A 21880-nucleotide genomic window follows, 5' to 3' on the forward strand; every position below is an offset into this window, starting at 1 on the left:
TCAGACAGCTCGCTTGACAAACAAGCATTTGCAATGCAATAGGTCTCGCATTAGGAAAGTTTGAGCTATTGGTCTTGTAAATGACAATTTTTTTTATTTATGTGTTGTTTTTGAAAATAGCTAAATTAATAGCTTTGTCATTTACAATGCCAATAGTTATAACTTTCGCAAATGTGACACCTATAGCATTTGTAATGCAACATGTTTTGTATTTACGTGACTTAGATGTATTGATATTACAAATAACAATGGCTTTTAATTTTTTTAAATAATTAATACTTAAATAAAAGTGATTGTAATTTATAATGACAATATCTTAAACTTTTGTAAATACCTTTTGTGAAGATTATGTTCAGTGTATTTTATTGTGACGAAAATCCAAGAACAGAAGTGAAATATTAACATCTTTTTGTGACATTTGTAATAAAGCTTGAAACATTGAGAGAACATATTTGAACCAGTGATGCTGTGGTGGTGCTGAATGATGCTGTGGTTGCGCTGAGTGATGCAGTGGTTGCGCTGAGTGATGCTGTGGTTGCGCTGAGTGATGCTGTGGTGGTGCTGGGTGGTGCTGAGTGTTGCTGTGGTGGTGCTGGGTGGTGCTGTGGTGGTGCTGTGGTGGTGCTGAGTGGTTCTGTGGTGGTGCTGAGTGGTGCTGTGGTGGTGCTGAGGGATAATGTGGTGGTGCTGAGTGACAATGTGGTGGTGCTGAGTGATAATGTGGTGGGGCTGCGTGGTGCTGTGGTGGTGCCGAGTGGTGCTGTGGTGGTGCTGAATGATGCTGTGGTGGTTCAGAGTGGTGCTGTGGTGGTGCTGAGTGATAATGTGGTGGTGCTGAGTGGTACAATGGTGGTGCTGAGTGATGCTGTGGTTCCGCTGAGTGATGCTGTGGTTGCGCTGAGTGATGCTGTGGTTGCGCTGAGTGATGCTGTGGTTGCGCTGAGTGATGCTGCGGTGGTGCTGAGTGGTGCTGTGGTGGTGCTGAGTGATGCTGTGGTGGTGCTGAGTGATGCTGTGGTGGTGCTGGGTGGTGGGTGCTGTGGTTGTGCTGTGGTGGTGCTGAGTGGTGCTGTGGTGGTGCCGAGTGGTGCTGTGGTGGTGCCGAGTGATGATGTGGTGGTGCCGAGTGATAATGAGATGGTGCCGAGTGATAATGAGGTGGTGCAGAGTGATAATGTGGTGGTGCCGAGTGATAATGTGGTGGTGCCGAGTGATAATGTGGTGGTGCCGAGTGATAATGTGGTGGTGCCGAGTGATGCTGGGGTAGCGCTGAGTGAAGATGTAGTGATGCAGAGGGCAGAAAGGCACAAAAAAACGAGTCTAACAGGGGGCAGAAAGGCACAACAAGCTAAAATGCGTATGTTTGCACAATCTTTTTATTTATTCAGCGTGATGCTGTGGTGGTGCTGAGTGATGCTGTGGTGGTGCTGGGTGGTGGGTGCTGTGGTTGTGCTGTGGTGGTGCTGAGTGGTGCTGTGGTGGTGCCGAGTGGTGCTGTGGTGGTGCCGAGTGATAATGTGGTGGTGCTGAGTGATAATGAGATGGTGCCGAGTGATAATGTGGTGGTGCCGAGTGATAATGTGGTGGTGCCGAGTGATAATGTGGTGGTGCCGAGTGATAATGTGGTGGTGCCGAGTGATAATGTGGTGGTGCTGAGTGATGCTGGGGTAGCGCTGAGTGAAGATGTAGTGATGCAGAGGGCAGAAAGGCACAAAAAACGAGTCTAACAGGGGGCAGAAAGGCACAACAAGCTAAAATGCGTATGTTTGCACAATCTTTTTGTTTATTCAGCATTAGCTTGAAGGAGTTTATCCAGTTGACAATATCCACTAGGCAATTCTGAAAGGCTGCCGCTACATCCTGTTGGACACTATTAAGGGTGTGGAGAGGATCTGGCCTAACGGCCTGAGCTGCCAACTTCAGAGCCAGTTGGAACCAGTCTGAGTCTTGGTGTCCGAGTCAACATCCTGTGATTCTGGGCAAATCACTTAATATCCCCAGGCCTATCATTCAGCTTTTTGTCGCTCTTTACAAATCCTTGATTATTATTATTAAGGGACAGGATCAGTTGAGTGTCATCCGCACCGTTGACCAGACTAATATTGCGCATCCTTATCAGGTCTCATGCAAACATTGAATGAAACTGGACTAAGCACCGAGCTCTAAGGGACTCTTTGACCCAAGAATTTGAAATCAGAGCGATAAGGGGGCTATGCAACTGCTTGACACCGATCTGCCAAGTAGAATTCCAGCCATGTCAGCACTGCACCGACCACTCCAATTGAAGCTAATCTGGTCAGTAGGGTCTTATGACTGACCGTGTCAAAGGCTGCCAACAAGTCCAGCAAGTCCAGCATAACGACCATTATCGACCTTCATCAGTAATTTGTCCTTGGTGAGAGCTGACTCAATGCCATGTCCTTTTCTCTGAACCCAAATTGTTAGTCTTCTAGGATAGAGTGAATCTCCATGTATTGGGAGAACCTCCTACTCACATATAGCTCCAATACTTTCAATGAAAAAAAGGAAGGAGTGATATCGGCCTCTAGTTACTCAGCACTAATGGGTCAGCTGAAGGCTTTTCTAAGAGGGAGGTAACTATGGCCTTCTTATACATTCATGGTACATTATCCCTCTCCAATGATTGATTAGTAATAATGTGGGGGATTGAGTTCATCACCCATCTCCATTCACCGCCCAGGATAGTATTGCAAAATACTCAGCCTTCGCTTTGGCGACCTCTCTTTTATAATTGCAAAACGTGATTTATTTTTTCTTTGTTAACAAGACAAATAAAATGACTTCTGATAAATAGCGTACGTTATATATGTACAGCAAATGTTCCCAATCCCATTTCTTTTTCTTCTATTTTTCGTCCCGTGCTAAAACTGTCTGTATTACAGACCAGCCCCGGATATGGCTTTTGATTGCTGCTGTCGGCACAGCTGCTTGACGCCGTATTCATATTTGCCCTCTTCGGTAATAGGTGCACCGTACAGCTGAGCACAGCCCACCAGCGCTTTCGTAAAGCCAGTTTGACTTCTGGACTGGTTGGAGACGGTCCTACGGAGTCGGGATCTCCCAGGACCCAGTCGGTCACTCCCAGCACTCTCTGTATATTTTGAGAAAGGTTCCAGGGAGGCTGCGCGAGCCACGCGCCCTGAGGGAACAGCCGAGCCCCTCCTCGCCCGATTCCCGACCTGTGGGGCACTGGGACTCTAGAAATGAACAGTGCCCAATAAAAAAGAACAATATGCAAACACTCGGGCTGTTGGGGAATCCAGGAGAGATCTTTGGGGACTTTTCTTCGGGCAGCAACCAGTGCTTAATTTGTAAAATATTAAGTCCAGGTGCTCAAATTTTTGTTGGAGGCCACGCCCACTTCCCTGACATCACCCACTTCCTTCATTGGCCCCACTCCCAGTCTATTGGCTTCACCCACATCCTCAACTGGCCCTACTGAAAGCTAGATGCAATACCAAATCTGAATTCCTACCTTGGAAATATGATGGTTGACTTGAAACACATTTTGGTTTTAAAGCTCCTTGGGAAGGATATCTTAATCAAATCAAGGCAAAACCGCAAAAGAAACTGGATGTCATGACTTCTGGAAATGAAGATGAAGACTCTAAAGTAAGGCTGAAAAGACTATCTACTTCAGTTGTATTTTGTGTCTCCCCAGAATTGCTTTTCAAATAACACCTTACACACTTCTCTGGACCAGTCATTTAGTAAAAGAGAATACCACACCTTACACACTTCTCAAATATTTTGCTCTGAGAATTTGGGTAATTTGTCACTGATACATGTACATTTTGTTGCCAAAGGATATAGGACATTATAGAGCTCAGATGCACTAGCCCACTATTAAGGCATCTATCACATGAAGATTATATTGGGGTTCTGCTAGAAGCACAATATGCACCTCTATGGCATATGCAGAACCTGTAACTGATTTATGCATATCATTCAGCCCTGTATTATGCCAATATGGACAGTTAAAACATCTGATTATACACATATATCAAATCTCCAAAATGTGCACATATCATAGGCTCATAAAAATGTTGCGTCACAGATATGCCTACTGTATGCAATACAGACCCTTTATATATGCACAGTATGTAATGCTGTGGTATCTGAAAATTACACTTTTAAGATGTGCAGATGACTTAAGCATTACAGCGCATATACTGGAGGTCTGCAAACTGGACAGAAATGGTCAGAAATGTCCACCTGTGCAGGTTTCTGTTTGGACCACTCACCCTGCACTCACGCAGGCACACCGCTCAACCAGCGCTCATACAGTCAGACCCCTCATTCTGCAAGCATACAGGCACACCCCTCATTCTGCAAGCATACAGGCACACACCACCCACCCTGCACTCATACAGCCACACTACACACCCTACACTCATACAGGCACTCTACTCACCCTACACTCATACAAGCACACAGCACTCACACTACACCCATAAAGGCCACAACACTCCCACCCATACAGGACACAGCCCTCGCCCTTCACTCATACAGGACACAACACTCACCCTACACTCAAACAAGCATACAGCACTCACCCTATACCCATAAAGGACACAGCACTCCCACCCATACAGGACACAGCACTCACACCATACAGGACACAGCACTCACCCTTCACTCATACAGGGCACAGCACTTGCCCTTCACTCAAAGGACACAGCACTCGCCCTTCACTCAAAGGACACAGCACTCCCACCCATACAGGACACAGCACTCCCACCATACAGGACACAGCACTCCCACCATACAGGACACAGCACTCCCACCATATAGGACACAGCACTCACCCTGTACTCATACAGGACACATCACTCACCCTGCACCCATAAAAGACACAGCACGCCCACCCATACAGGACACAACACTCACACCATACAGGACACAGCACTCACCCTTCACTCATACAGGACACAGCACTCACCCTTCACTCATACAGGACACAGCACTCACCCTTCACTCATATAGGCACGACACTCACCCTGCACTCACACAGCACTCACCCTGGCCTACAACCCATCTACAAACACAGAGTTCATGTTATTTAAGCAGGATGATCCCTAGAATGTTCTGACTTAACTTAATTGCAGAATGCAGAATTTATTTTGTTCATTGCCTGTTCATCCTTCCAAAGTGGGTGAATTGAATGGGGCAAATTGAGCGACAGTAACATCGGATATTATATTATCAGCCCCTGCGGCGGCTGTGACGTCACATGTGCAAAATGCATGGCCAGGGTACGCACTTAATCGCACACACACAATAAAGAGGTGAAATACACAACAACTTCACACCAGCCTCTGCCACCCACCCACGGCATATTATTGGGATCATGGTGGCCGGGCTACACTACTACTAGTTACTTCACTAAATGTCTTCTTCAGTACTGCAGCTCTTTGTTAAGACAGAGTGACTTACCGGTTCTGGTTCGCTCAGGGTGGGCCGGGGCACTGCCTTGCTTCAACTATTAACTGATTAGGCCTGCCGCCTGCCAGCCTCATCTGGTGCTGTTGCAAGTACTGGCGGGGGCCAGGGCGCTATTGCTACTGTGCCAGGGCCAGTCCCAGTCCTCACGCCATCGTCGGGTAAGGTCGGGCTGCCTGGAACACACACACCCAGACCTTAACAACAGCCGTTGGGGACTCGGTGGTGGAGTACGACCCTGTGGCTATGCTGGGGCACGGCTGCGCAATCTGAAACAATCTGCGGACGCCGCCTCACACTGCCTGATGCCCCACAGCCCGGCCCAACCCCCACAGAACCAAAATCAGGGTCCCGCCCACCGGGCCGGCAACACTGAGTGTGAAACTGAAATGAATCTCCATTCTCTACCTGGCTCAGCCAGGGCTTAGGCTCACCCATCAAGGCCAGGAGGGCTGCGGTAAGAGTCAGTCATACCAAGTGAGTGTTTACAATTCCTGATAGGCTGCGGCAGGCGGACTTTTGGTGGCCTGGAGGAGCTGGGGAGGAATCGGGCCAGGCAGACATGCAAGTCCCTGAGTGATCTCTAGAACATTGACATTTAAGGACCAGATTTTGAGACGTCCCAGGATTAAGATGCGGTTGGATGCAGGAGTAAAGAATGGGCGACCAGGGATTTCACTTTAGAAATCTGTGAGGGGGTGGGAGGAGGGGCAAAAAAGCTGAACATTCAGTTGACCCTTTAATTATGAAGATTGTCAGAAACTCAGCTTCCTTCCTCATCTGCATTCTGGTGACTGGTGCAGTTTGATGCAAGACGTGTAAACCAGGATCAGTACTTACAGGTGTGACACTGGCAGGGCCAACTCAGCCCTTCATGCTCACGAGGTGGGTGAAGCGAGTGCACTGCCGCTGCATATCGATGTTACCCAGTCCAATAGCCCAGACCATCAGAAACACGCTATCCAATGAACACTCCTGGCTTTAGCAGCTTGTGGGGGTCATGCCTGCCGAGCGCCCCCTCACCCTGCGGATGGGCCGCGCCCGCTGCTGCAGGCAGATAATATTGTTATGTATTCACACGGTCCACGCCGGCATTAAGAACTCCCACGGGCTATGCTTCGCTGTGGCTGCTGAACCGCGCCCAGGCACAGACCTGGCATGCCATCGACAGACAACTGGTGGCTCGATGGCTGCCCGTCCTGTTAGCGGTGCGCTGCCCGGCACAAGGGCCGGCCTTCCTCGACAGAGCCAACCACCGTGCATCACACCGGGAACACACAACAAACCGACCCATCGAGAAACGAAGAGATTTACTTAAGAAACGGCAGGGCTGGAGCAGGGTCAGTCAGAGGTCAGGCAGCACCTGGTCTTCAGAGGGCAGGGAGACTGCCCGGCCGACTGCGCCCCACCCTTATCAAAGCACTCCAAAGCGGATCCCTTTAGCAGCATGCCACCGTCTCAAACACAAGGACCACAAACAGTTGCATGCTGCGACATCACACGACCCCCCCCAACCCCCCCCCCCCCCCCACCTTGCCCCAAGGCTTCTGATGGGAATGAGCTCAGGGTCTCGGGATGCTGCACATACACACTGGGCAGGCCAGGCTCATGATGCCATCATAGCTTCGCTGGGAGTGAGACGGACGGGACGAGCAGACAGACAGTACTACTGTGGACGAGATGTTGTTGAAGTTGCACAACACTCTCCACGTCCAGTAGTGAGGTTAATAACTAAAATAAAAAATAAAAATCAACGATGTGCAGCAATGCTTGTAGACCCGGCCCTGGCAATTAAGTGCCAGCACAAATTAAGCACTGGCTGCAACCAGAAAGAACGAGCGGATGCAGGGATGAAACAAGCCGCCTGGATCAGGGAGTTTTACACGCAGCGCATGCTTCGCTCTTCAAGGCATGCTTAGCCCTGCATGAAGCACAGAGTCCAGGCTCGGCAGAGTGGTTCTGTTATTTTTTTCTCGCGTGTGTTTTCTCGCTCTGAACTTTTCTCCTCCCGCAGTATTTCCCTTCACCGCCTCTCGCTCCCCCTCCCGCCCCCTTTAGTTTAGTGCAGACCGCCTCCCTGCTCGGGGCAGCGCTGCCATTGGCGGACCCCTGAGGCAGGAAGCCAGGCAACGGGAGAGAAGATGTAGGCCGGGCCAGAAGAAAGAAGGAAGTCCCGCCTGCTGCTGGGCTATGATTGGCTGCCCGCCGGGATGGAGCAAAGAAGCCGAGTCCTCCCGCGGCCCGAAGCTCCCGTGAGCTAGGGAGAGCCCCGGGGCCGCCCCAGAGAAGAGAAATCCTGCGTAGCCGGTGAGTGGGGTCCGGTGCTGGTGTGTGTGTGTATGTGTATGTGTATGTGTGCGATTGCGGCGGGGGAGGGGGGTCTTTGTATGTGTGCGTGCGTGTGTGTAGGTGCGCTGGTGTGTGTGTGGGGGGTCTCTGTGTGTGCGTGTAGGTGCGCTAGTGTGTGTGTAGGTGGGGGGGGGTGTGCCTGTGTATGCGTGTGGCTGTGTATGCGTGTGGCTGTGATGTGCGCATGCGTGAGTGTGGGTGCGCGTGCACGCAGCTGAATCCAGCCAGGGAGAAGCGCGTGGCAGTTTCTTGTCCGTCATTCCCCCGAGCCAGCTAGCTATAGTTCTCCACCTGGACCGCATCCTTCGGATGCATGTTCCCAGGCTCGACCTAAAAAGCTTTTGTAGTAACAGAAAGAAAAAGAAACTAAGTATTCCAAGCAACAATTAGTAAAGCGACAAACTGACATTTTACCTCTTCTCTTGATTAGACCGCAAATATGTCAAGATAAAAACAAGATTTAATGGCATGGTTATTGCTCATTCACTTTTTGAATGTACTCAGAACACCTGTTCATTTCAAGCTTAAGTTCACTTGCCAGAACAGACTAGTAGGTGCTAAAAATAGCTTGATCTGATAAATCCTAAATCGCCATGGTGTGTGGGTGGGTAGATTTTCCGGGCCTAGGAATTACAGTTTTGAACTGGTAAAATACCATGCAAGTCAACCTGGAATTCATTTTTTAATAAACCGGACTTGTCTTTCGCTCTAGTCAGAGAGGTACATGTATACATGCGCATTTGGTATTCATATAACACGAAACTAACCAAAAGGTACTGGAGAACTGTCCAGGGTCAAAGACTTGGAAATAAAGCGTAGCAACTGAAAATGGTAAGCCAAATACTGCCCTCTCAAATCATTCATGTATAACACGAACATCTCTCTAAATCACATATACGCCACATACTAATCCATTCAGTTTTGCACTACCAACCTAGAGTGAAACAGAATGCTTTGTAGTGAAGATAATATGAAGGTTCTCTCGCAGTCGATTAATCTTAGTATTCCACTTGCTAAAGCAGCACACGTAGTAATGCACTGAGAGACTCCCCAAATGAGACGAACAGTAAAAGCGTTGAGCACAAACATACTTTAGGTTTGGAGTCTCTGTGTTGCATCAAATATTACCAACCACCACCTATAATTGTCAACTGTTTATGCTATGAAGAAGATGCATGTGATCATGACACAATCTTTCCCAACGATTTATCAACAAAGTACAGAAAAATATTAAAAACTATCACATTACCTGAAGAATTTAGATTTTATATGTCGCTCATCGTCATCATTGCTGTACAGGAACAAAAGAAAATGGAAGTAATTACATAAAGTATTAAATAGGTTTTCACATAGAGCGTACAGAAATACTCTTTTGAAGTTTATGAACAAAGTATGAGAACATACACCTAGGTCATGTTTTAATGTTGAAAAAATAGATTACAGGTGAATTCACTTTGCTTATATACTGCACTGACCAAGTGTTTTCACCTGCTGTACCGCATGGTCCCTTGCCACATTTGCAACCCTAGAAGATCACAGGTTTCAGCTGCTGCCTGCTACCACACAACACCAAAGCCAGGAATTCAGAAGAGAGGTAAAGGTATAGCAGCTGAGAGGATTGGAGGGATTGGTCAAGAGCTATGGTAGGCTGGTATCTTGCTGGTGCACACCCCATGAGGGCCACTAGGAGGAGGAGTAGCACAGCTTTAATGCAAAAGTTCATAAAATATGCCAACTAAAATGCCTGAATAATGAACAAAACTAGCAGAGTCGAGGGAAAGTGTTCGATCCTGCATCATTAAGGGAGAGCTGTGAGTTGTGTGAAGAAACTGAAGCATCATACACAGAAGAGTGAGGAAGCTGTTGTAAGACAATTGTAATGATATACCTCAGATCCAATATTAAGATATTGTATGAAACGCTAAAAGTAATGCAATGCCTACTTAATAGCTTTCTGACCAATCCTAGCTAAATGTTTTGCACCACAAGTACTGTAAAGCGTACTGTAATGATGGGATGTACTGGATGAAATTATTTGCTAAATAAATCAAAGGCATTTGGAACAGTATTTATCGTTGGTGCACCAGATGTTTGGGAGTCAGAGGCATGTTCTGCAGTGGATCCTGATATATACTCTCTCCTGCTGTAGTATGAAAGCGGTCTGACATTGCAATACCTTTTGCAGTGGTGTAGCTGTCTTGAGAAGTCTACCTTCTGACTAGCATGGAATCAGGACATTTTCAGGCCGCTCTGCTGACTGCATGTCAAATGAGATTTGCTGATCCTAGGTTCTCAGATGTGCAGCTGGGAATATTTTCCAAACTGCATCAACAGACTTGTAATTGTTTGTTGAGAACCTGGACAGCAGTCTTTAAATCCTACACGATTCTGACCGAAGTTACTGGCCTTAAAATGCTATATTTGTCATAAAATGTACTAAACTCTGGAGAAAACCCCTTAGGAGAGGGTGGCACAATTCCAGAAAAAGTGAACTGTAAATACTATAAGTATTTGGTAATTGGTAATTGGCTTAATGTGCTTGTATTGTATAATTTATCACTAAACACCTAAATCAAAACACGGGAATAGAACCCCCATTTCCAGTGTATGGTAGAGTAGGATTTAAATCTCATAATGACTTATGTAGTGTTACTGGCCTAATCATTGAATTAATTATTTTTTGGAATAAAAGAATAAGAATAAGAATAAAAAAGTAGACTATGAAAACTTTACAAGTATTATAAAACATCAGATAATTTCATACACTCAAAGTAATATAAAAGATACGTTTGAACACCTATGTGGTCAACACATACTGAGTCCATTACAAAACAAAGAAAACCCTGCCCCTCACTTACACGACCAGGTCATAGTTAGATGAAAAACTGTCACATTTGTTTCTAATAATAAAATCTTCTAGTTTTATCACAATCTGATGTTGTTAGTTATATCTAACCCAGGCTCGCCACACAATTTGTGGGTCCAAGAATTAGAAGGTAACCGGAGTCTCTAGACCAATAGAAAAAGTAAAAAAAGAAAAAGAAAAAAAAGATGCAAGGGTTAAAAGCACTGGCACTATTTCGAAAGTATGTTATTTTAAATCATATTAGAATTTTTTTAACATATTCTTTTGAGCTGATAGACTCAAACATTTTCAGCCACACACAGTATTCAGAAATCTCGTAAGTGACAACAAAAAGACTAATGCGTTAAACACAACAAACCGAGAAAATATGAATACAAATATTTAAGAAACATCAAATATATTGTGCATAAACACGCATTATGTAGCACAATAGAATATGAGACTTGTAGAAAAAAAATTATATAACTGAAAGACATCCTTTGAATCAGTACAGTAATATGGGTTTGAAAAGCCCAAATTCAAATCTAGTAAAGCACATTTCTCTGTTAGAATATAGAAGTGCAGCTTAATGGTGACACCACCATCATGAACTGACATTTCCAACTCCTTCCCATATTATTCAGTCTAAAATTGTTGTGTCTAAATGTCAATATCATTACTTAAAATGAGTTCACCAATCAAGGCAAATGTATTAAACTCTCTCTTTTCTGATCTACCAAAACACGGCAAGGACAGAGTGGTTGAAATTCCGTATCTTAAAAAGCCGAAATTGCTCTCTTGAATGTGAGGACCATAATACGGGATTTAAACTGCTGGGATCATGCTATTAACGTCTGAAGACAATGTCTCACAATCTAAGGTGTTTTCAATTTAGAGAGCATGAGACACGATTCCCAAAGGACAAATTAGCTTCCACAAGGACTAGTGCTTAAAAAACACACACAAAGAACCACTTGTGATTATGCAAAATATGCATGATACGCAAAGGGGAAAAGTGCTACGATACATTTGGAGAAACATGCACATATTTGCACAAGCAGTACCTATTGACAAAAAGTTACATATTTTATCTACCATATAAGACCTTATTTATTTATATATATTAATCTGCAATTGTAAATAGTGAGGACAATACCCAAGTAGAGGCTAAAGAGTCTACATGAAAATAGTTGCAATTCATAAGCATTATTGCTTCATTACATTTAGCCGGTTTAGAAATCAAGCAAAAAAGGTAGATTTAGGATCATAAATTGTTCGGCTAAATGACAGCCAACACTGAATGATGAGGGTATCCAGATATATAGGCTGCCCCTTCGCTTACCTGAAACTGACTGTTGCTACCAGTCCTTACAAGGCTTAATAGCCATCCATGTTGTCAAGGACAAGAAACTCCAGGTATTGATCCAGCGGATTTCCATTTAAACATCACACCAGATTTATGCAGCTCTTGAAATTTAGTTATATGTTAAAAATATTAGTCTTTATTGCTGAGCAGGGGATTAGAAGGACAATGGACAATCATTCATTCTGAGGGAGAAAACACTATTTAAGACCAACTTTTCGGGATGGGAGGCCATTTTTCCATCAAACATGGTGGTCTTCATTTGGCACGGACATTAAGTGTCAGGAAAAACAAAACCTTAGGTTTGCAGTTGTAGGCGTGTTTTAAAGCTACATATTCTTGTGGCTAATTAACAATGTGTAATTTTCATTTTTACACACGATTTTACATTTACAGACAGATCAAGTGTAATTTCTTTTCAAACGAATTTTGTAAGATGTGTAGAAATGCATTTATTAGAAAGTTTAAGTTGTGTCACATTTCTATGCAAATGGCATCTTAAACAAAATGGAAGCTATCTCTGTCCCTCATTCGTGCCCCTCCACCCTGCTACCCCAAGCAAACACCCTCTCTCCACAGGGTCCGACCCACACAGTCAAGCTGAGGTCATGTTTCTTAATTTTTATTGCTATATTGCTGTGCTTACAATTAACTTTCCATTGGGCGGATGTAGAATTGTTACTTGTAACTATACCTACAGGTTCTACACTGGATCTATTCACTCTAAGAAAGTTGTATTGTCAATGTTTCAAATTTTGTTCGAACACCTCCGGAATATATCTAGATAGAGGTTGTTGAATAATTAGCTTAAAATGGGTTAGCTATGGTAATGTGATGGTTATTTCTTATGTGCTCCGTTTTGCTGAATAAATAATACATTTGCTCACACAATGAAACTGCAGAACTGTTGATTTAATATACAAGAATTGTTCATTAAAAAAAAAACTTTATTTTGGGGTTGAATCAGAAAACTTTCCTATTCTACTAGGAATGACACCATCATTTCTTACTGATTTTGCTGCCCATTGGCACTTAAAATATTTTCAGATTTTGGCATACTTTGTTTAACTTTGCATATGACAGCCTTCTTCGTATTGACTCTGTGACATTTATTTTTGAATTTTTGCAATAAAACTAGTTGACTTTTTATTGATCTAGAACTCTGTTATTGAGTCATCCCCATTATTTAATTAAATGAAGGTTTGGGGAGATGCCTTAACGCGAGGATGTACTGCATAATGAAATTGAGGTTTAACACAGTCGTTGATCCAGTACAAGTGGGAAATTTGGTCCAGGTACATTTTCGGGGTGTCTAACTTGGTAGGTACTGTTTTTGCTCCCACATGGCATACATTCTTAGTAGCCACATCTTAACTGGACCAGGTATTCTCCAGGTGAAGCACACCGCTCGATCTGCAACCAGGACCAACTGAGTGCCAGGGAAAGGGAGGAGTGGTGACAAGAGTGAACCTAGATTTGTCATCACTCCACCTCCTCCCTTTCATCCAGTCAGAAGGAATACCCCAGGAATACAGCAGCTCTCAAAGCCAGACCTGCACAGCATGCCTAACACCTCAAGCAGACATCCAACTTTCCTCAAAGGAAGTCTCCGACATCCGGTGGTTATGGCCTGCGGGCAAGTCACACCGGCAAACAGCAGAGAGGTGTAATGGCCCTGTGCTCACCAGACGACCTCCAGCAGGCTACACACAAGCACAGCACCAACTCTACATCAAAGGCAAAATGTCCTCTGGCACCTCCCAGGTGTCTTTGCTGTCTCTTCCTGTTGGTTGAACACAGTCAGGAGACAGGGAAAATACATAAGGTCTCCAAATCTCCATGCAGCTGCTGCCACCTCCATCATGGATTTTTGTCTTGTTAAAATTATAAGCACTCACAAAGAGAACTTCCAACCAATACAAACGCCTCTCAGACCTCATAAGTAGAATTCTTACCAGCTAAAAATGTCATCCACATCGAGCTCAATGATGTCCCTGCGGGGGAAAACAGCACACAATTACAATTAGGCACAAGAATAAATTATTAAAAGAGTTTTGGTTGGTTTACATAAAAAAAAATTATTTAACCGCTTCGCTGATGATGATGAGCTCAGCTCGTCATCAGCCACGGTAGTCGTGTGCTGATGACGAGCTGAGCTCGTCATGTAATGCGGCTTTTCGCAAATTGCCGCACACAGCGGGAAAAGCCGCCGCAGCGATGCGGTTAAAAAGTCGGATCTCCATACATCAACTAACAGTGAAAACATTTTCTTGAAAATTATTTGTTTTAGTGTATAATGTTAGCTACATTGATCAAAAATAGCTGATGATGGATACATCTAAAACAGCTACACCTTTAAAAGTGTGCCGCCAAAATACAATCACCTTGGCCACCATCATACAATTTGTCATAAAACAACGAGTAGCCATAACGTCCCGTGGATCACCAAAAAACATCTGAAAATCTAGCCTTAAGATGTGACATCAATGTGTCTCACTTAGAAGAAGCAATTTCAGATATAAGTTAGTCATGTATTTGCCAGCAATTAAGATCCTCCATCGTTACCGTCTGTCCTTAAATCACATGCTTTGTTCGAAAATATTCACAGTTGAACAACTGGGAGCCTTCTCTGCATACATAAATATAGTGATGTAAATAGATTTTTAGGGATATAACCTATGCACCTCATTGTGCTTCAGCTGCTTTTAGTCAATAAAGTAGCAAGGTTCAGGTTTCACCGCCAGAGGCCATCTTCTGTTTTCACACTTAAGTGTGTTAAATATTACCAAAATGGTTGCTTATGCTTCTTCGGGTAGGAGTGCATGTCTCACATAGCACAGCTTATCCTGTTCTTTCACCTCAGGTCCATTCATGAGTACATACTTGCCGTAATGTATTTGAGAAATCTGTGTATCATTCTCCGTGTTGCTGCTCTGCACATACATGCATCAAGGGACTTCTGCACAGGCTCTCAACCCCTCTTGTTGTGAATGCACCTTTACCCTACCCCTGACACTTCTTTGTGCCTAGAACGACACACACAGTTTAGTTTGATACATGTCATTATGTACTTGCCCTGCCTTCTTTAGATGCCAAAAGAACAATTCATGGACAGAATGCAGAACAATGTCATACATTCACCCCAGTACAGAGATCTGGGCCTAAATCCATCGTTTTTTTGCTCACCGTATCATTCCAGTTTGGACCCAGCCATATGCAAATCAGTCTTGACCCTGCGCCCGATGGGAACAGTTCAGCCCGAACAGCCAGGCCAGGTCCTCCCTGGACTGGAAACAAGCATCTTAGGACCGGTATCAGGCTTTCAGCCCTCATCAGCCAGGACAGCTTGACTCCAGTGGCATGGAGAGCATGGGACCCAAGTCTGGGCATGCCCGTCCCACTTGGGGTGACAAATGCAAAAAGAACAATTGATGGACAGAATGCAGAGCAATGCCATACATTCACCCCAGTACAGAGATCTGGACCTAAATCCATTGTTTTTTTGCTCATGTCATTCCAGTTTGGATCCAGCCATATGCAAATCAGTCTTGACCCTGCGCCCAATGGAAACAGTCCAGCAGGAACTGCCAGGCCAGTTCCTCCCTGGTCTGGAAAGAAGCATCTTAGGACCGGTTTCAGGCTTTCAACCCTCATCAGCCAGCATAGCTTGACTCCAGTGGCATGGAGAGCACGGGACCCACGTCTGGGCATACCCCTCCCACTCGGGCTGACATATGCAAAAAGAACAATTGATGGACAGAATGCAGAACAATGTCATACATTCACCCCAGTATAGAGATCTGGGCTTAAATCCATCGTTTTTTTTGCTCGTCATGCCATCCCAGTTTGGACCCAGCCATATGCAAATCAGTCTTGACTAGGCCTGGGCGATAAATTCAGGTCCGCTTGCGGAATTTGAGGAATTTGGGTAATTTTGCATTCCGCAGAGAACGCGAAATTGCCCAAAATTCTGCGTTCCGCAACTTTGCAAAATTTTTTGCTTGTTCGCATACTCAAAATGCGTGTTCGCGAGCATGCAAACAGCAATTGTGAAAAGGACAAAAGCATAGCGAACATGCAATTCTGCGTGTTCGCGGAATTTCTGAGTGTTCGCAGAGATTTTTTACAGTTTCGCGGAGATCTGCGTAACGCAATTACGCAAATTCCACCCACCCCTAGTCTTGACCCAGCTTGGCAGTTCGGGCTGGACTGTTCCCATAAGGACTGATTTGCATATGGCTGGGTCCAAACTGTGGTGGTGTGGTGAGCAAAAGTATGATGGATTAAACCCAGATCCTTGTGACTGGGGCGAATGTTTGCATTGTCCATCATTCCGTCCATCAATTGTTTCTTTTGCATATGTCGCCCTAAGAAGGAAGGGTATGCCCAGACGTGGGTCCAGTGCTCACTATACGACTGGATACAAGCTAGCCTGGCTGATGAAGGGTGATGCCCTGAAACCGGTCTCAGGATGCTGGTTTCCGGTCCAGGGAGGACCTGGCTTTGCATTTGGGCTGGACTGTTCCTATAAGGAACAGGGTCAAGACTGATTTGCATATGGCTGTGTCCAAACTGGGGTGGTGTGGTAATCAAAAGAATGATGGATTAAACCCCGATCCTTGTGACTGGGGGTGAATGTTTGCATTGTCCAGCATTCCGTCCATCAATTGTTTCTTTAGCAACTGCCTTCTTTAGAGACAGACTGCCCTTTGTTAAATTGTCTAAATATAATGGAAATCTTTTATCCAGGTAATACAAGAGTGTTCTTCTGGCATCCAAAGTGTGTACAGATTTTTTTTGCCTTACTTTTGGAATTTTGGAATAGTGCCATTAGAGACAATGGTTCATTTGGGCTAGTTCGAGTTTGAGCTGGACTTGATCCATGAAGAAGGGAGAGTATGGCTTCTAATTGGACAAAGCTTGAAGTTCACGAAAGCACTTGTTCACTAAAGCACAGCTATTTATGTTGTAACACAAATCAATCATTTTACAGCCATCAACAGATAAAAGTCTGAGTGGACTCGCCAGGATTTGAAGCTGTGATCTTAAAGACATTCATGCAAAGGAGGCAATAGTACACTGAGCCACCAGAGAATTATGGTAAGCAGCCGCGGTCCGTGCAGGTAACAGCGGTGGGGCAGTTGGGCCGTGAAAGGGGGGATTTTGAGGGACGATGCAGAGGGAAAATTAACTATTTATTTAATTTTTGCTCTGCATCGTGCCTCGAAATCCCCCCTTACACGGCCCCACCGCGGTTACTTGCACGGACCGCAGCTGATGGTAAGGAAAACGTTAGTATTGTGGTGGAAAGGAGAAAGTTGATAAATAAAATGCTTCAGAGGTTTGACAGACTCATCATATTGCAAGTAAATAGTAGGGTGGACTAGAAAACTTCACTTCAAGCTTGATATTCAAGTGACTTAAAAATGGGACTGGATGCGAGTATATGTGCAATTCGAGGTAAGATCAATATTCCAAATCCATATGCTCATACAGTAGATGAATAGAAGCTTTTAATTTTATCAACAGGATAGCTGGGTGGGATGACTAGCTTTGTGCTATTAAACCAACTTTCACGCAGGGACTGACCCAGGCATTCTTATACTGTCTAAGCCTCGCGTTACCTCCATCATGTATGTATGCATGCATGCATGTATACATTTATGTGGCATTTGTACAGCACAAACCTAGCCAAATAAGAAGTGGAGCCCTGTATAGCGTCAAAGACCAATAAAGTCAACAAATGATGGGGGAGGAAGCAGGATTCTTTGAGTAGAATTGTACTGTTACTGGACAGTGATATAGCATTCTTGATGTAAAGTGATTCCAAAAAATAGGTTCAACTTTTCACCCACACACCGCTCCTACATTTGAGGGTTAGGTTATTTCCAAACGCCTGGAGACTTCATAAGCAAAACATGGAGAATATATATGTAGATTGATGACAACTTCAGGCTATACCGCAGTTCAAGTTGGGTTTCAGTTGCTGCCTAATGCCCGGTTAAGTATATAGAGATTGAATAACTGCTACCTGCAAACTTATGTATTCGAGAAAATATTGGGAACAGGTCAGAACAATATTAAGGATCACACAATAATCTCAAAATGTCTTCAAAGTGTTTCAGTGATGAGCCAGAGGAAATGCTAGAGGTTTATGAAGCCAGGGACAATGTTTTTAAGTAAGGGGTCCCGAGTTTGACTGTTATATTACAGGGTTGAAAGTGGAACATGCTGACGTAAGAGTAGGCAGGCTGTACAATATTCAGTGTTGGTGTATTCCCTAACCCAGTGTACATTTCACCCTGTCCTTGTGCTGTTGGAATCTTTCTCAGTGTCATTCCATTCTCAGTGTTGTCATCTTCTCTGTCCCCAGAATGCATTTGGCTATTTTAGCAACAGTGAAGTGACTTTTGCTTGTTTAGGCATTTGTTTGATATCAAGCAAATATTGCCTGGCAGGGGCCTAAAAAGACCTTCTGGCATTCAGTTGCCAGACTATTAAATGTTAAATGTCGTATACTTGTAAAGCGCACAGCTGCCCCAGCAAAGGGGCATCCCGGCGCTGTATACCGCTGGGGAACCCATCCTGGCTTTCCCTGCGAGATGGTTCCTCCTGGGCATACCCAAGGTGAAGACAAGCATCCCTGGCGCTGATGGGGCCGTTAGTAGAGATTAAGCAAGCTATTGCCCAGAGTTGCTGTGTGGGACCCATGGTTGGAGTAGGCACCAAGGCGAGAATTATCGAGTCCGCTGACCATGGCCCAAGACCCTGCCGCGTCGGGAATCGAACCCTGGTCCCAGGCCGACCTCTGCTTCCGGGTCTGCTGCCTCTAACTAGTGAGCCACACCACTCCACTATTAGCTGATCCTTTTCAGTTACAACCCTGGAGAATGCCAGAAGGCATCCAGGTTGGAGAGTGTCACTCGTCTTTTGGGCAGATGGTAGCCGATTATCCGCGCTCCTTCGTGCGACCCACTTAATAAGTCCTATGCCCAAGGACTGTAGATGGATTACTTGGAAATGAGGTAGATGCACCATTTTTACTTCGGATAGAAACAAACATTTATTTCTTATTGTACATAATGATTCCATTCATTAGTGAATACATACATGTTATCATGCTTTAAAACCTGCAAGCAAGTGTTTCGCCTTCAGCTTCAAAAGGGCAAGTTTAAATAATAATATTGGGATAGCTTTGAATAAGCCTTTTCTTACACATATACATTTGACTCAAGGATAATAATATATTGTAAAAAAAAAAAAAAAAAGGAAAAGAAAAGTAAAAAAGCATTCATATAACAAATCTTTTCAAAGCAGACTATAAACAACAAGAAACCCTACCATGGTGAATTATATATTCGCCTCAGTCTACCCTCACTATGGAAACAGTTTTATATTATAGATCTCTGGAATTAGTGGCAAACCACATACGTGTCAGGCATAAATAGTTGTTCTACATCTCAACTAGAGCAGCTCCTTCGTCTTGGGACCTTTGCTCTGCTAGAATGGCTTCTCTCTGTTTTCAAAATGTAGGGAGATGGCGGCACACAAAGCGTGTAATGTTCATCAAAGTGATACAGTAAGCCAATGGTAAGTGTTTTAGGGTGCCAGGAAATGGTCCCTTCCGGCCGGTAGGGACAAAAATTTGACAACAAACGAAGGAGTGCAAGGGGGGCTTGCACTGTTTCCAATGGCACTCCTATAGGAGGTGTAAATCCTAAATAATGGTTTCCAGAATGTATTGCATGTAATTTGAACAATCGTATTCAAAGTAATCTTTCTCAAGGAATTTATTTAGTGGGTCACATATTAAATCATCATAGTGACATCCTTATGGAACAGTACGTTAAGGGGAACGTTTAAACAGCATCAATGAATCTATGCATCATCCCTATGCATTTCGGGCGGAGCCCTTCGTCAGGGGATAGCAACAGATCTGTGAATAAATAAATCGCAATCAGGAAGGAGAGCACGCGGCCACAAGCTGAGTAAAATAAAACATGTCAGTAAAAAATAGAAAGCGTGCAGTTTATAATCGGTATCTTGAGAAAAGGAAAATAAGTGCAAAGTGACCCATGCCATTCTGTTAGTGATGGAAAAGAGAAGGAGAAAATAATAATGCACCTTATTGTATTCGACGTGGTGAATAGAAAAAGGAATCGCCGTGTTTAAAAAGACGAAGGAACCCGGACTGGTGACAAATGGAGCCAAGACCCCTAATGAGTGCGTGAAACTGAAAACCAAATAGACTCGTGAAACAACTGATAAAATATCCGAACAAGAGTGCCAGGTAACGGAAACTGGTCAGCGAGTGAAAGTGAGGAGAAAAGAAGCTTACCGGTAGGTGAAAGACGCGACGCGCCAAACGCCGTGGTGCCTCGGGTTTAGACGTGACTGACAGAATAGCGGAAGTAAATAAGGTGAGCGAAAGTGAAGACGGACTAACGAAGAATGGAAATAAACGTGTGTGAATTTCGCATGCCCCAAGGAGTTAAAAATATCAGATTATAAAAAAGGGAAAGTGAAGTGTCATGAAAATAACGAGTCAAATGTGCATGAACTCAAATATAGTGTATAGACTAACACAACATAAAGCTTCAGAAGTGGCGGCCATCTTAGAGTGGGTTCGGAACAAACACAGTGTATCCTAGTAAACATCACAGGAAAGAATCAATGAGACGAAGTGTGAATAAGTAAAGAACTAGAAGGAAAGGGAAGAAAACCAGCTATAGTGATAGAGATGAGGGTGAAAAAAATAGTGGTGAAAGGAAACTGTTGGATTTGGAGGAGAATTGAAAGAAAGTGATGACAACTAGTAAGAATAAGGTGGATAAGGTGAAATGAATTAAAAAGAAAATGGAAAAGAAGATAAGGGCAAGATTTTGCGGACTGATAATCAATTCAGAGGAAAAGTAGATAGTGAAGAAAAGAAACACGAGGAAGAACAAAGTAAAGACATATAAATGCAGATAGAAGACAATTACATAGGAGTGGGTTTGAGACAACAATTATCTATAAGAAGCAACTATATTCCAGTCTCTCATTAAGCCCCTTGGGCTGACAGGCATCTAGTCTTTTGATCCACACTGTCTCCCTTTGGAGTAGTAGTTTCTTGTTATCAACGCCTACTTTCAGTGGCACAACCTCCAAAACAAGGAACTTCAGTTGGCTCACGTTGTGCTGGTGTGTACTGAAGTGAGCAGCTAATGGTGCTTTAGTTGACTTGTTCCTGATAGTGCTTTTATGTTCGGTTAAACGAACTTTAATCTTTCGTTCGGTTTTGCCTACATAAGGCAGTCCACAGGGACATTTAAGTAGATACACCAAATTTGTAGAGTCACAGGTGGCGGTGGTTCTCAGTTTGATGGCTTTTCCTGACGATGGATGGTTGAAGGTGTTACCCGGAATTATATTGTGGCAATGGCTACAATTGTGGCATGGTATGGTACCACGGTATGTGGTAGAAGTTTCAATGGGTTTGGTCTCGAGGATGTTTTTTAGATTTTTAGCTCTCTGGTATGCAAAAAGTGGTCTGGTGTTAAAAATGCCCTGGAAGTCTGGTTCAAAACGAATCATGTCCCAATTTTTTAGAACGATATTTTTAATGGCCTTGCTTCTGGTAGAGTATTTAGAGACGAACACTGGTCTCTGTTCCTCAGTTAGTTTGATGTGGGTCTTTAGAAGTTCTGCTCGAGTTTTAGTAGCCGCTCGGGTTTTGGCTGCTTGCAATGTAACTTCAGGATATTTCCTGTCTCTGTATTTTTGTAATATTCTTTCTTCAGAGTTTACATAGGCTTCGGGTTCTGAACAGATTCTTTTGGCCCTTAGGAGCTGAGAATATGGCAAGTGAGTTTTGAGTG

General features: G+C 44.1%; 1 protein-coding gene across 1 annotated transcript in view; it reads right to left on the minus strand.

Moving 5' to 3' along the window:
- The window catches only part of BMAL2 (basic helix-loop-helix ARNT like 2), a 191730-nt gene that overhangs the window by 84190 nt on the left and 85660 nt on the right, over positions 1-21880 (minus strand). The window contains exons 3-4 of the mRNA XM_086920187.1: positions 13976-14014; positions 9062-9103 (exon numbers count right to left, since the gene is read on the minus strand). Of these exons, the coding sequence (XP_086776313.1) occupies positions 9062-9103; positions 13976-14014 (81 nt within the window). The remainder of the gene's footprint in view (positions 1-9061; positions 9104-13975; positions 14015-21880) is intronic.

Source organism: Lissotriton vulgaris, chromosome 1_1 (genome assembly GCF_964263255.1).
Source record: "Lissotriton vulgaris chromosome 1_1, aLisVul1.2, whole genome shotgun sequence".
Classification (NCBI taxonomy): domain Eukaryota; kingdom Metazoa; phylum Chordata; class Amphibia; order Caudata; family Salamandridae; genus Lissotriton; species Lissotriton vulgaris.